Source organism: Talpa europaea (assembly GCF_964194135.1).
Source record: "Talpa europaea genome assembly, chromosome: 8".
Taxonomy (NCBI): domain Eukaryota; kingdom Metazoa; phylum Chordata; class Mammalia; order Eulipotyphla; family Talpidae; genus Talpa; species Talpa europaea.
In genome coordinates, this window is record NC_140075.1 from 92,144,063 (window position 1) to 92,157,968 (window position 13,906).

The following is a 13,906-nucleotide window of genomic DNA, read 5'->3' on the forward strand; positions in this document are numbered from 1 at the left end:
CTGCAGGCCAGAGCGCTGCGTGAGGGTGTGCACGTCTGTCTGGACCACTACGTGCTTAGAGCTTGTTTGGAGCAACTATCCACTGTGGGTTTTTGGGAAAAGCTGGGGTTGAGAAAAGGAAGTGGGGTTTTCATTTCTCAGTTAATTCTTTGCTTTTCTGTTTAATTTGTCTTAAATGAATATGTACACTTTTCAAACTTATGAAAGGGTTTCATATTTTTGTACTGTGTCTCGCTTTAGAAAGCAGATGTCTGCACAGTGGAGCTGCAAAACTCTGAAACTCGAGTGGCAAAACTAAGAGACGAAGGGGAGAGACTTTCCCTCCCCTCTGTTCAGCTCCAAGAGGTGTACAAATTAGAGGTATGTCAGAGCAGAAAACATGCCATTGGTGAGTTACTCTGTTAAGGAGTAGGACTTTTTTCTTCCACCAAGAGGATTTATTTACATATTTTCACATCGTTGTTCATTTTTGTACAGTAGTTGATTTCTCCTCTCAAATGTTGTCCCCATAAAATTACCACCACCAAGACACCTGTGAACCATAAACTGTTGAGCTCATCCCTCCTGTTTTGGTGCTTCCCCCTGCCCCAAATGTCTCTGATTTATAGTTTGCCTGCTAGTATTTTTTTTTTCCTTCTGATCCCTTGTATGGTTTCCCTATGTTCTTCCTATAAGTGAAACCATCGGTATTTTTCTTTTTCCTTCCAGCTCCATCCATATTGCTGCAAATGGCATAATTTTAACTTTTTGATTGCTGAGTAATATTCCTTATATACCCCACATCTTCTTGATCCAGTCACCTGTTTTGGGGTATTTAGGTTACTTCCACATTTTAGCTATTGTACATAGTTCTACAGTGAACACAGGAGTGCAAGTATGCTTTTGAATTAATGTTTTTGTGTCCTTAGGATAGATTCCTAGGAATGGAATTGCTGGATCATATGGTAGATCCATTTTTAATAATTTGAGGGCCCTCCACACAGCTTTCCGTAGTGGATGGACCAGTTTGCATTCCTACCAGCAATGTAAGAGGTTTCCTTTTTTTCCACATCCTCACCAGCATTTGTTGTTGTTAGTTGTTTTTTTTTTTTTTTTTTTTTTTTAATGTGGGCCATTCTTACTGGTGTGTGTGGTGATATCTCATTGTGGTTTTGATTTGCATTTCCCTGGTTATAAGTGACATTGAGCATTTTTTCATGTGCCTGTTGTCCTTCTGCATTTCCTTACCAAGAGGGTTCAGATTTGTTCTCCAGGTGGATTATTTCCATGTCAGATAACTGTGTATATGCTCACCTGCTCTTTGTTTTCAGGACGTACTTGACAGTATGTGGGGACTCCTGCAAGCCAGGTACACGGAACTCGGCAGCCCTTTTTTCATCACCGAGAGCCAGCAAGATGCATTGTTGCAGGGCATGGTGGAGCTAGTAACTATTGGAAAGGAAAAACTTGCTCATGACCACCTACAACAAATCAAGAGTAAAGTGGCCTTACAGGCTCAAATACAAAATCACCAGGTAATACCCCCAAGTCAGGTCACCTCTGCAGAGACTAAATTTTTGTGAGCATAAACAGCAAGAGTCCTCCTTCTTCTTTGGTGACTCTGTATCCTTCCTTTATTCTTTAACAAATGCCCGTCAGAGTGCTCATTGCCTACCAGTAACCCTCTAAACCCTAAGAATATGGCCATGAGTGAAAAAAGACATATTTCCTTCTTTCATAGTGTTTCCAGTTGACCGAGAAAACATTAAAACAAATTTAAAATTTGGATACATATTTTAAGAGCATTTAATAGGGGAAATTGGATTAGGGCAATCAGGAAGGACTTTCCTGAGGACTGAGTTCAAAGAAATCTCTATTTCAATAGATAAATGTCTATCATAATGTTGTAGGAATTCCTTTCATTTTCCATTTATTTTGTTAAAGAAAAAACTTTTTTTTAAAGATTTATGGATACAAGAACTGGGGTACAGGCCACAGATGTGGGGGTGGGGGGGTGAAGAGGATTCACCAGCGATAGCATGCAGCGCAGAACAGGCAGACTGACTGAAATACACTGCTGAGGGGAGCAGCAGGCAAGACAGGAGAGCTCTACTTCGCCAGGGAGCAACCCACAAGGCAAAGAAAAACCTCATAATAACCAATTACAGATGTGCAGCCATTTACATACTCATGATAAAAAATGCCTAAGACATAGACTTCCTGTCTTCAATAAGTTGAAGTCTAGGCCTTTGATAAGTAGATCTTAGTCTAAGAAAAATAGAAAGGTAAATACTGAGTAAAGGATAGAGGGAAAGCGAAGAAAATTATCTTGAAATCCATTGCCATGCCCTATGCTAGTCACTTTTATAGACACTTCTGTGGGAATAGGAGAAGGGGGTTCATGTAATAAGAGCTTCCTCCAGACTTTTGGAGGGGGCAGATTTATTTGTTTGTTTGCTTGTTTATTTATTTATTTATTTATTTATACAAGCACTGGGTACAGTCAGAAGCGTGGGAGGGTGAGAGAATTCACCAGAGCCAGAGTGGGGAACAGAACAGGCAGACTGATGAAATACACTGCTGAGGGGAGCTGCAGGCGCAGCAGGAGAGGTCTGCGCGCCATGTGGGAACCTTGCCGGTGGCTGGGGATCAAACCGGCGCTGTAGAGGCTGCAGGCAGCTTCACAGCCCAGCGCTCAACCGCTGCGCCACCAGGGGAGGCCCTGTTCTGGGAGCTTTCATTTGCCAGCATCCCTGTCAACCCGGGTCCCAATCAATATTTCCCTTTATTATCTATTGTTGAGTAGACATTAGAGGCAGCTTGCAAGCACTCCAGCTGTTGAACATCTGGGCTTGGGCTCCCCCATCTATCCATTCAATTTAGTTCTTTAAAATTAATTAGCCATATCAGTATCTAACTTTTAGTATTTTTTTTTAATCATAATTGATTTAGGAAGCTCTCACTGGGAATTAAAATTGATTAATAAATATTTGCCCTTTAATGTATACTGTTTTGTGGAGAATATCACTTGGGATGATTTTGCTTTATTTGCTAAAATGCCATTAGTGGATAAAGACTAAGGGATACATAGTCAATTTCCCTCTTGTTTTCTTAGGTGTTTGACTCTATCTGACTATCCTGGGATTTTCAATTAAAAAGCAAATTTAGTGATACCAAAAGTTGAAGTAACTTGGTTTTTAAGATTTTTTAATAATCTGAACATAAGTAAATATTAAAACCTTTCTTCATGTTACAGCTTTTTTTCCAGAAGCTTGTTGCTGACATGTTGTTGATCCAAGCATATTCCAACAAAATGCTTCCTTCTTTATTGCAAAAGAGAGAAACATTTTGGGCTGAACAAGTAAAAGAGGTTAAATTACTAGAAGAAAAGTCAAAACAACGTGGAATAAAGCTGCAGAGTTTGTTGCAGGTACTTGAGTTATGTAACCTTTATACTGAAGCCGGGAATTCCAGATTTTCAAGCAACACCTCCAGGTGTCAAAAACAAATATATAATTATCAGTAAGTTGTCATTAGATGGGAACTAATAGAGAGGAATATAGAACCCTGTTCCAGTTCTTACTGCTGCTCCCTGAGTGAAACAGCAACTGATGTGCTCATAGATAAATTTGGGGGGAGGGGCACAGCATCTTCTACCTTCTATGCTATGTATGAATAAAAAAATGAACTGAAAATGCTTTGAGAGCTGGAATAAGACCACTTGAAGTAGTCAGTGGTTCAGAAACCATACTCCCCAAAGAGGACAGGCCTGGTTCTATTGCTGATGTGGCTTCATGATAATCTTGTCCTAATTCAAAGAAAAAAACTAAGTTTCCATAAAGCTCTTTCCTTGGTTAAACATTGGAGTTTAGCACTTCAAGGAAATAAACAAAAAAAGCAAGGATATATTCAACTTCATAATGTAATAATATGATGTGGTGTTATTTTATGCTAATAAAATTAATAATTAGTGTGTTAAATTGATGCTTATAGTAATATTCCATGGTGTTAAAAAAAAAGTCTCCATGAACCCAGTGAGTGTCCCCAATAGCCAAGTGACCTGCTGTTTCAATAGAGAGAATTAGTAAGGCTGTTTTTCCAACAAATACTATTTACTGTCAACAAGTGAGCTCTGTAGTGTGCAAAGGGCTTCTTGGGACAAAGGCTATAGTGCCTCCAATGAAGTACAAACCCACATCCCTCAAACCATGGATTATGTTTTAAGCAGCATGGTAGGGTAAGGTGAAGTTTGGTAGACTTCAGGTTGGAGCAGGGAGAGCAGATGCAATAATGGGAGCTTTTATTGAGAATGGTTTTAAAAGTTAGCCCTTTGCCTTTCCAAATAAGAGAGAGACTCACCATAGCTCTCAGGTGTGGATCAAAGTATATGCTGAAAGCATCATTTCATCTAATCAGCTGTCCCCACTCGATTTGACAAGACAAGTATAATTGTCCCCTTGATTTTTTTAAATATCATCAAAGGTAGTGAATAGTTTTCTGTTAGACCCTGAGCACTCTCTCGGGTGGTTTATATCTTTCAGAACAACCAGGAATTTTGTGCCTTAAATCTGTATGGTCTTAGAGGTCATTTTTATTTGTATGGTTGCCTCATTGTCTAGAACACTGTTCCCGCTGATTCTATGCTCTTGATTCTCTAGAAATGGGAAGAATTTGATGAAAACTACGCCTCTCTCGAAAAGGACCTGGAAATTCTTGTACCTACATTGCTCTCTGTGAGTTTGGTGGAAGAGACAGAAGAAAGATTAGTGGAAAGGATTACATTTTACCAGGTATTTTGCTTCATTTTAAGTCATCAAGGGCAGGGTCTTTAGTACTTTTTGTTTTTATTTTGTTTTGACTAAATTGCTTTGACTTTGAATGGCTTGAATTATTTGAATTGGAATGAAATACTGTTCATCATGCCACCTACAGACATATTTGAAGAGCTACAGATTCGGTCAGGAGCTAGGCATAGCTAACATCAGGCTTGGGGTCAAGGGCCTTGGTGTGGGTCCCTGCTCTATCACATCACTTTTATCATCTTTCTGTCTCTAAGCCTCAGTTTTTTTACTTGTAGAAAGTAGATGATCAAGCTAGTTCTACCTGTCTCAGGAGGCAGATGTCACTGCCTGTGGAAATGAGTTACATACAGTATGTGCCTATAAACATATATTTGGTTTTATTGCACCAATGAGTCCTGACTGGACATACCTATGAGACAGATAATAATCTGTTACCTGCCACTAACATTATAAAAGAGTTCCCACTTTAAACTATTTCTTGTATAACTTCAAGCATTATTATTAGCAAAGTCTCTGTGTCTCCAATTCCAGTACCATAGAAAAGATAAAACCTTAAAATGTTTTTCAAGTGGCACTGAGAACATGCCAACAAGATAAAAATTTTTTTAAATCTCCTCAACAGCAATGTAGCATACTTCAGATAAGGGGTCGGGTCTGATGGTGTGGCTAGAGTTACTTAGGAAATACCAACTTTAAGACTTCAAAGGCAGGTTTGTTGGCTGAGCAGACTGGATAGAAAATGAAAGCATGAAATATTTGGCAGGATGCTGCCATTCCTCAGAGGCATTTAAGCTTCCAGAAGGGACATTTTCCAAATGTTGAATTGCTATAGTTGTGCTCTCTAGATGCCTGGAAAGCTACAGTTAATCTCTTGGTCTCTTCATTCTATTGAGCTAACTTCTAAGGTAAGTCCGAATTCTCTGGGGACAGGGAGCTGTTGTTCAAGCTGTATTAACCTACAGATTCAAAAGGTACCATCTGAACAGCTTAAAAAAAATGCAGTTTAAATAGGTAGCATATTAAACCTCATAATAGGAAATAATTCATATTAGCTAACTTGATATAAGCCTGTTTCTCTGATTATTTCTCTGATGATTTCTTTCTGTTTTTAGTGGTGAACTGAATATAGTATAAATACCTGTTGATTATCAATGAGACACACCTGAAGTTTACATAATGTTGCAATGTTACTTCAATAATATATAAAATTAAGGAAGTAATCACTTATATTAGCTAACTTGATATAAGCCTGATTATTTCCCACACCTTGACCATATTCCTCAAATATGACCTGGGATACTGTTAAATTTCAAATATTTTTAAAATGAAAGAATTGGTCTAAATCTTTTAAATAAAATTTCAATTCTAAAAAAAAGACAGGTAACTGATAAAATCCATCTCACTTAGAAACACTTCCCGGCAGCTGTCAGACTACTATGTCATGAGAGGTTTGTGTGTCTTGATTGTGGGAGTCAGTGGGCATGAAATGACAGGGTGTGAGCTGCTAGGCGTTAGCAAGCCCTCTTCACATGCTTGGCGCCCCAGGGCTGAGTAAGCCAGGCCTCTGACCCTTTGTTAAAATGGCCAAATGAAACCTTAGAGGGCTCAAAAGATGAAGGGTCTCACACTAGAGGGTTAGAAAATCAGATTTTTTTTAATTTTTTTTTTGTGGGACCCTCGCCGGTGGCCAGGGATCAAACTGGCGCTGCAGAGGCTGCGGGCAGCCTTGCAACCCAGCGCTCAACCGCTGCGCCACCAGGGGAGGCCCAAATTAGATATTTTTAAAACTGACCATTGGACATTTTATTCCACCCCACAGACTTTGGCTGGAGGAGGTGGCTATAAATGGGAATTGAGAAAAAAGCATTGAAAATGGAAACTTTTAGTAATTTTTGAAAAGGCTTAAGTTAATTGGAAAATAGCACAAGTTCTATTTTGACCATACTTTATTTTTAAAGATTAAATTTAAGTAGCTATCAGAAGTGCCATTAGCTAAACCCAACTGTGGAAGATAATTGCCATTAAACAGTTCTCTTCAGGGGGTCATTGTATTCACTGTTTTGGAAAATTTTATTTTTCTTTTTGTGAAGGTGGGTTAATGATGTGTGATCTGTTTTAATTTATTCTTCTGAAGTTCTACTGAGTCTTTATATTCAGAAGCTAGCTGTGAATTTTTTTTCCTACTATTTGAGTCTAAAGGACGATAAGGAAATATTTTCTTTTTATCCCCTTCGCACCTCGGCATGAAGAACTATGAGGGAAGTGGACCGGCTGCGTGGGGAGTGGGGTGGTCAGAATGTAGACCCACCTTGCTGCATCCTTTAGGAAATCCTGACTTCTATGTAAAATTTCCTGATCTATACATATTTAATATATATAAATATATATCAATGAATTAAATATATATTAAATAATATATGAGTATAGTAATCATAAATACAATGACTATGATAATATAATTGAATGTATTAATAAATTAATAAATATAAAATAATTTTAGCTTAAGCAAGTTTTTCTTTATACTCAATTTAATGTGTTTTTATAAAATATACTATCAACAACTTGTTTCATATCCATTATACCACAGAGGTGTCTAATAGCGTGGCTTAGCTATGATGGAGATACAAAAACCTTCTCAAATTTTTTCAGTATTGACCAATGAATGATGTATTTGAGCCTATATGAATGTGCACTAAGCAAGTTTTAAAAATTTATTTGCAGCTCTTGGAAGTCTTACCTATTTGGCATTTTTGAATAGGATGTACCTGGTAGATTGCATATTGTCATTATGTATAAATGTATAGATGATTATGTAAATATGTATAAAATGCATATAAATTTCATATACTTTGCCTTTTTAAGCAGTGCTATCATGCATTTTCAGTGTTGGTGCTGATGGAGAGGTACTTAATGCATTAATGCAAATAAATACCTAATTATTTGAGTGCAATAAATTTCTGTAAAATTTAAGCAGATACATTGTTTTTTGTTTAAAATTTTACAATGAACATTGATTTAAAGTAACAAATTTATAGCCTAAATATTAAATTATACCTTTTGGGTTTAAGTAACATCTTGAAAATAGATCGAGGATGGCTGCATGATTATTTCAACTGCAGGACTATCTTTTGGCCATTCTACTCTCTTCTTTACCCTGAAATTACCTCTTTCACTTTTATGTTCACCTAAACATGCTTCTGGTGGAATTTGTCCTCGTATTTTGTCCCCTGCTCTTCAGACAAAAATCTGCTGCCTTACCATCAGGTCCAGTTCTCTTCTCATGCAAAAGATTTGTCATCAGAAACTTCCTTAGGAAACCTTCACATCTCACAATAATCTTAGTTTGTTGAACTCTACAATATTATAATTTCCCGATTTTCAAAATAATTGGGTCACAAAACCTTTCCCCAGGTTGAATGTGCCCTATGGCCTGCTAGCTGGTTCTGGCTTTATTTTTTAGGTGAAGGAATTAACTGTCAATGGAAGGACTGTTTGCTTTTTGTTTATACGTGTGCATCTGTAGAACTGTACCTGTGCAGGAGTCTTAAGGCGTATGCTTATGACAGTGTTAATGTTTTTTTCAGCCTCAACTGTAGGTTTCTAATGAAGTGTTTGTAAATAGATGGGCTAGTTTCATTTTTAACATAATTCATCCTATGACTTCACTTTTATTAGCAAAGAAAAAGAAACATTGATGAGAAGCGTGCCCTGCTTTACCAGACCCTGAATGATGGCAAACAGCTGGTAGCATCTGTGAGTTGTCCTGAACTAGAGGGCCAAATTGCAAAACTGGAAGAACAGTGGTTGTCCCTAAACAAAAAAATTGATCATGAACTACACCGATTGCAAACACTTCTCAAGCATCTGCTCAGGTATATTGCTTAAGGGTTGAGTGATGTCAGGTTTTGCTGTTTTGAAAGACCTCAGGGATTTTGCCACCAGTCAGATTTTACATGTGGTCCCCCTATTGTATTGTTTTTCTTTGACATTCAAAAGCAATTGGGCCCCCCTTCTGGGCTGAATAAGTCTGGAGTCTCTGATATTGGTTTGTTAGCTTCAGGAGCATAAATAATGAGGTCTGAGGGACCTAGGATTATGAAATTATGCATTGCCTTTAGACTATGATGTAACTCTTTCCTACCCTCTTCCAAAAGTTTGAAACTTGCAAATTTAAATCTTAGCTAACAGGTGGGTTTTAAAAAGTCTTAGTAGTTCTGTAGAGAATTTCTTTTCTTGGGTGAGGTAATTTTGTGAGGCTTTTTTCGTTTTCTTTGAGATAACATTGGTTTACAATCCTGTCGTCAATTTAGAGATACAGGATCCCACTCTGCAGATGTATGTTACCTCACCACACCATCAGACTCCTATAGTCCTCCACCACAGTTCACTGGGCCCCCTCTCCCTTCCTTGTAGTAGCTGGTTGTGATAGTTTTTGAAGAAAGTAGAACTTTTATACCTCATTGCCGTCCTCTCCTCTGAGGGGGCTGTCTTATCCTGAAGAAGTTTCAAAGTTAGAAGAGGGACAATATTTTGCTTGGCTATTTTCATCGCATCAGATAATATGCTGGCATCCAAGCAACAGTGTTTGCTATTATATAACTTTAATAAATGCTGGTTATATTTTTATTATAAACAAATCTATAGAGGATATTTGAGGAACAAAAACAGTATCTTTTCCCATAGGTACACTTTTGTGTAGCTTTAAAAGGGGGGAAATGTTTTAGACTTTAAAATGCCCTCTTTGTTTTTGGTTAGTAATGGAGAATCAGAAAATGCCAAAGCATCAGATTTGAGGCATGAGATAAAACAGGATATAAACCTTTAAAAAAAGCATGATTTTCTGAATAGTAGTACTAAAAGCAACACAGGAAAATATACACTAAAATAAGAAAATATGCTGGTGATGGACATCCTCAATGGTTTCTAATTTCCTTTATCACTTTGCTCCTGGTAGTTATAACAGAGATTCGGATCAGTTAACCAAGTGGTTGGAATCTTCTCAGCAAATTCTGAATTACTGGAAAGAAGAATCCCTCAATGTGTCTCAGGATTTGGATACAATCAGAAGCAATATAAACAATCTTCTTGTAAGTCATAACAGAATATGATCAGATTTATTTATTACTGGTCAGAAATAAATATCAGGGAAAAATTACCAGGGTTGATATGAGAGTCCCCATAATCATTCATTGATAAGGGTAAGACTAGTCACAGCTGCATTTTCCAACTTAAAGCTATTTGTTTACATAGTTCATTTATAATGATTAAAGTATATTTTTAATTTGCCCTATGAACTATATATATGTAAAACTTGTGCTGAAATATTTACCAATATAGAAAACGGCTCCCCATCCCTTCAAAATGTCACTGAATTATTCATAAATGTTAAAGTTGACAAATGTGTAGATTATAAAGTGTTATGTACAGAACTATTACTGCTATTAAAATGTTAATATAAACTTTCTAATGTGCTCCCTAGTTTATTTTTAAACCTTGGATGATAATTTGTCTACTTTAAAAAATATTATTTCACCAGATTATAAACCACTCATAGAACAGGAATTTGATCTGTTCCCCATCTTAGCTAATTCCTAGAACAGTTTCCAGTACTGAGTAGGAAAAGTGTATGTGTGTGTGTGTCTCCATACTCACACGTATACACTTACACATGTACAAATATTTATTATTTGTGTTGGATTCATTTTCTTAGTTATTCTGGGCAATGTTCAAACTTTAAATGTGTCTGAATTTTAAAACTATTTCCATTAGGAGTTTTCAAAGGAACTTGATGACAAGTCCTCCTTGAAGACAGCAGTTATAAGTACTGGGAACCAACTTCTTCACCTGAAAGAAGCTGACACGGCTACACTCAGGGCTTCTTTAGCACAGTTTGAACAAAAATGGACCATGCTCATAACTCAGCTTCCAGATATTCAAGAAAAACTTCACCAGGTAAGTATTTAGGCATTTGAATTAGCATTCACTTGTTAGCTCACAACTCTTTTGAAATTATTTCTCTGACTCAATAATTTTCATTGACACTGCCTATTTTTCTTTGGCACCACTGAATATAGGTCTTAATTACTAGACTCTCCTCCAATGGGATCTTTCTTAAGAGAAATTGGGCTTAATTACATTATTTCCCAGTTTATCTGTGCCACTGTGTTAGTTTATGTGAAGGTCATTGTCATTGTTTTGGGGTCACTTATTCTAAGCTTGAATGCTGGGTTTGTTTTTGTGAGTAACCTGCATAATTATGTAGCAAGACCTTTATCAAACCAGATATCATCTTTAGTGATGCCCTGATTCATTTTGTTAACTATAGGTAATTAAAAGAAAATCATTTTGTCCTTGCAGCTTCAGATGGAGAAATTGCCATCTCGTCAAGCAATCACAGAAATGATTAGCTGGATGAACAATGTAGAGCATCAAACTGCAAATGAAGACACTGAGCATTCACTGAGTTCTGCATCTGAAGTTAAAAATCTCCTTCAGAAGTACAAGGTAATGATACAAAGGAGCCAGAACTTTTCATTAAATAGGAAGGCGAGTCAGTTGGAGGGAAAATAATGAACACAGAAACATGAGCGATATGATTTAGATAAACTAATTCTGGGGGTGTGGGATATGGGATGTGGATGATGAGAGAGAGAGAAAACACTTGGTATACTTGCTTTTATTGTGCTTATCTCCTTCATTAGTTCCCATCACCACAGGACAGAATCCAAGCTTTTAGCTGACCCTTCTATAACCTCATGTTTTTATCCCCGCATGTCAACCCTGGGCTCAGCCTGAAACAGATTTATGGGCCCTCAACTACTTCTGGTGCTCTCTCTCCTCATGCTTTTGTACCTGTTGCACTTCCCACCTGAAATTCCCATCCCTGCTCTTGGCTGTAGAAATCCTCTCAGTCATCCTTTAAGAGTCAGCTCAAGTATCTCCTCTTCTAGAAATCCACTTGTGGCTCTCCCAGCCAAATTAGTTTACTTTTCAGAATTAGGTGTCTTTAGTGACACTATCAGTAGTTCCTACCACATGGTATTGTAATTATTTACTTTCCTGTCTCCCCACCTGGATTTAGCTTCTTGAGAGCAGGGCTGCCCCTCCCCTCCCTGAAATACATAGCCAGCCCAATACCTGACATCCAAGAGGTGTTAAGTGTCCTTTGAATAAGAGCATATGCAAGGGAAAGCTGATATTCTACCAAAGGTTTTATAAATGTGGCATTCTCCATGATAGTTGATTTCAAGCAGATTTAACTACCACTTACCAAGCCACCCCTAAACATTTATCATATGCCAGACTTTGTGCTCAGAACTGGAGTAGAGATGGATGGGGGTCCCGGTGACTGCTTTTGGAGCCCTCGCAGGCTGATGGATTTACCCCCTGGTAGGCAGAAGATGAAAAGGCTTCATCACAACGCAGGGAGTTAGCGAGGCATTTATTTTTATACTGTTGTGTCCTAACTCGTGAGTAGTAGGATCTTTACAGGGCTCACGCACATGTACTCCTGCAGGCTCCTTCTCCCTGGATGTCTCCAGTGTGGTGCTAGGAGGATAAAACCCAAAAAGTAACAGGCTTGACAGAAGCCTGCATGGCCCTAGGTAGGTTTAGGATTGCTGTTGAATTCCAAGTCATCTGAACTGGAGGCCTAGACTGTCCCTGGGGGAACAAGAAGCTGCTTAAATCAACTCAGTTCCTTAGAAATGTCCTGGGTCTTCTGGGAGAGTCTTCAGACTTCCCGGCCTGTGGTTTTCGTTTTCAGGAGCCTGCAGGCTAGCTCTGAATTCCAGTGTGGCTCTCAGGCAGCCTCTCACCAGAATCCCTTGTCAGTCCCTGGGTCCAGATTTTGGTTGAGATTGTGCATCTGCCATGCAATGATGCTGCCTTTGATTTTTCAATCTGTTTGAAAGCTATGAGCATCTCTGCTCTCAGGAGTGAGCAATTCCCCCAAAGCCTCTCCACTCAAATAAAATAGATAGTTGGTGGGAGAAGGAAGCTCCTGACAGGGTCCCCTGGATTAAGGGGTGGAAACTTGACGCCCCCTAGAGTGAGTCAAAGGGAAGCCCAGTTCTCCTGACTATGTTAATCCAGGCTTTAGTTGCTTAATTTTGTTTGTTCTAGGAGTTTAGAATGGAAATGGACTACAAACAATGGATAGTTGACTTTGTTAACCAGTCCTTACTTCAGCTAAGCACCTGTGATGTAGAGAGTAAACGCTATGAGCGAACAGAGTTTGCAGAGCGCCTGGGAGAGATGAACCGCCAGTGGCACCGGGTACACGGAACACTAAATAGGAAGGTACGTGAATGTGTTATGCTCTGAGGTGTGATTTGGCCTCCACAAATTACCACTTTCTGAATAACTTTAAAGATATCTACATAGTTAACTCACAGTGAAGCCTAATAATCATCTCAGTTATTGCTCTCAGTGGTCCCACGTTTCAGCAGCCTTCAGTGGTGCGTTTGAGTATGAAAATAGTTCTTATATTTCTTCTGAGATTTCTTAGTGGAAATTGAGTTAGGCAAGTGGAGAAATTTTATGAAAGATGATGTCAGGTATTATGTGAGATTACTAAATGGCCAGAGATTTTGACACTTCCTCTGAATGTAGGTGTTCAAGAGGGACAAAGCTATTTACGCTTTAAAAAGATGATGAAAGGAAAGAAAAATGTATGTGACTTTTTGGTAGGTTTTTATTCCCTGACTGAAATGATTAAGAAAACTTGGAAAAATATTTACTTCAAAAAACATTTACTATCTATAATTCCTAACTGTAATTGACTTTGATAATTGGTTGATTGTTGTATAGAGAATGCATACAAATGGATTGATACCAATTAAGACTCAAGTGCATGAATGATGAACAAGGGACATGAACAGACAATTCACAAAAGACAAAATTACCATTAGCAAATAAACATCAGAAGATTGTAACTTCAATTATCTGACATTCAAAATAAGCATTAACATACATTAACATACATTTATTAAACTAGAAAAATGTAACAGGATAAAGATAAATGCCCAAAGCTATCACATTTATACATTGCAGAACTGACTTATGTACCCTTGTGGAAAGCATTCAGAAAATCTCAAGAATCATAGTAATCATCTATTAACCCA

The 13,906-nt window shown here is 38.0% G+C and overlaps 1 protein-coding gene across 1 annotated transcript in view; it reads left to right on the forward strand.

The window, feature by feature from the left end:
- The window catches only part of SYNE2 (spectrin repeat containing nuclear envelope protein 2), a gene marked incomplete at both ends in the record, with an annotated part of 255,875 nt that overhangs the window by 173,732 nt on the left and 68,237 nt on the right, over positions 1–13,906 (forward strand). The window contains 9 exons of the mRNA XM_084241092.1: positions 241–360; positions 1,311–1,514; positions 3,236–3,409; positions 4,638–4,769; positions 8,457–8,653; positions 9,736–9,868; positions 10,551–10,733; positions 11,139–11,285; positions 12,906–13,082. Of these exons, the coding sequence (XP_084097218.1) occupies positions 241–360; positions 1,311–1,514; positions 3,236–3,409; positions 4,638–4,769; positions 8,457–8,653; positions 9,736–9,868; positions 10,551–10,733; positions 11,139–11,285; positions 12,906–13,082 (1,467 nt within the window). The remainder of the gene's footprint in view (positions 1–240; positions 361–1,310; positions 1,515–3,235; positions 3,410–4,637; positions 4,770–8,456; positions 8,654–9,735; positions 9,869–10,550; positions 10,734–11,138; positions 11,286–12,905; positions 13,083–13,906) is intronic.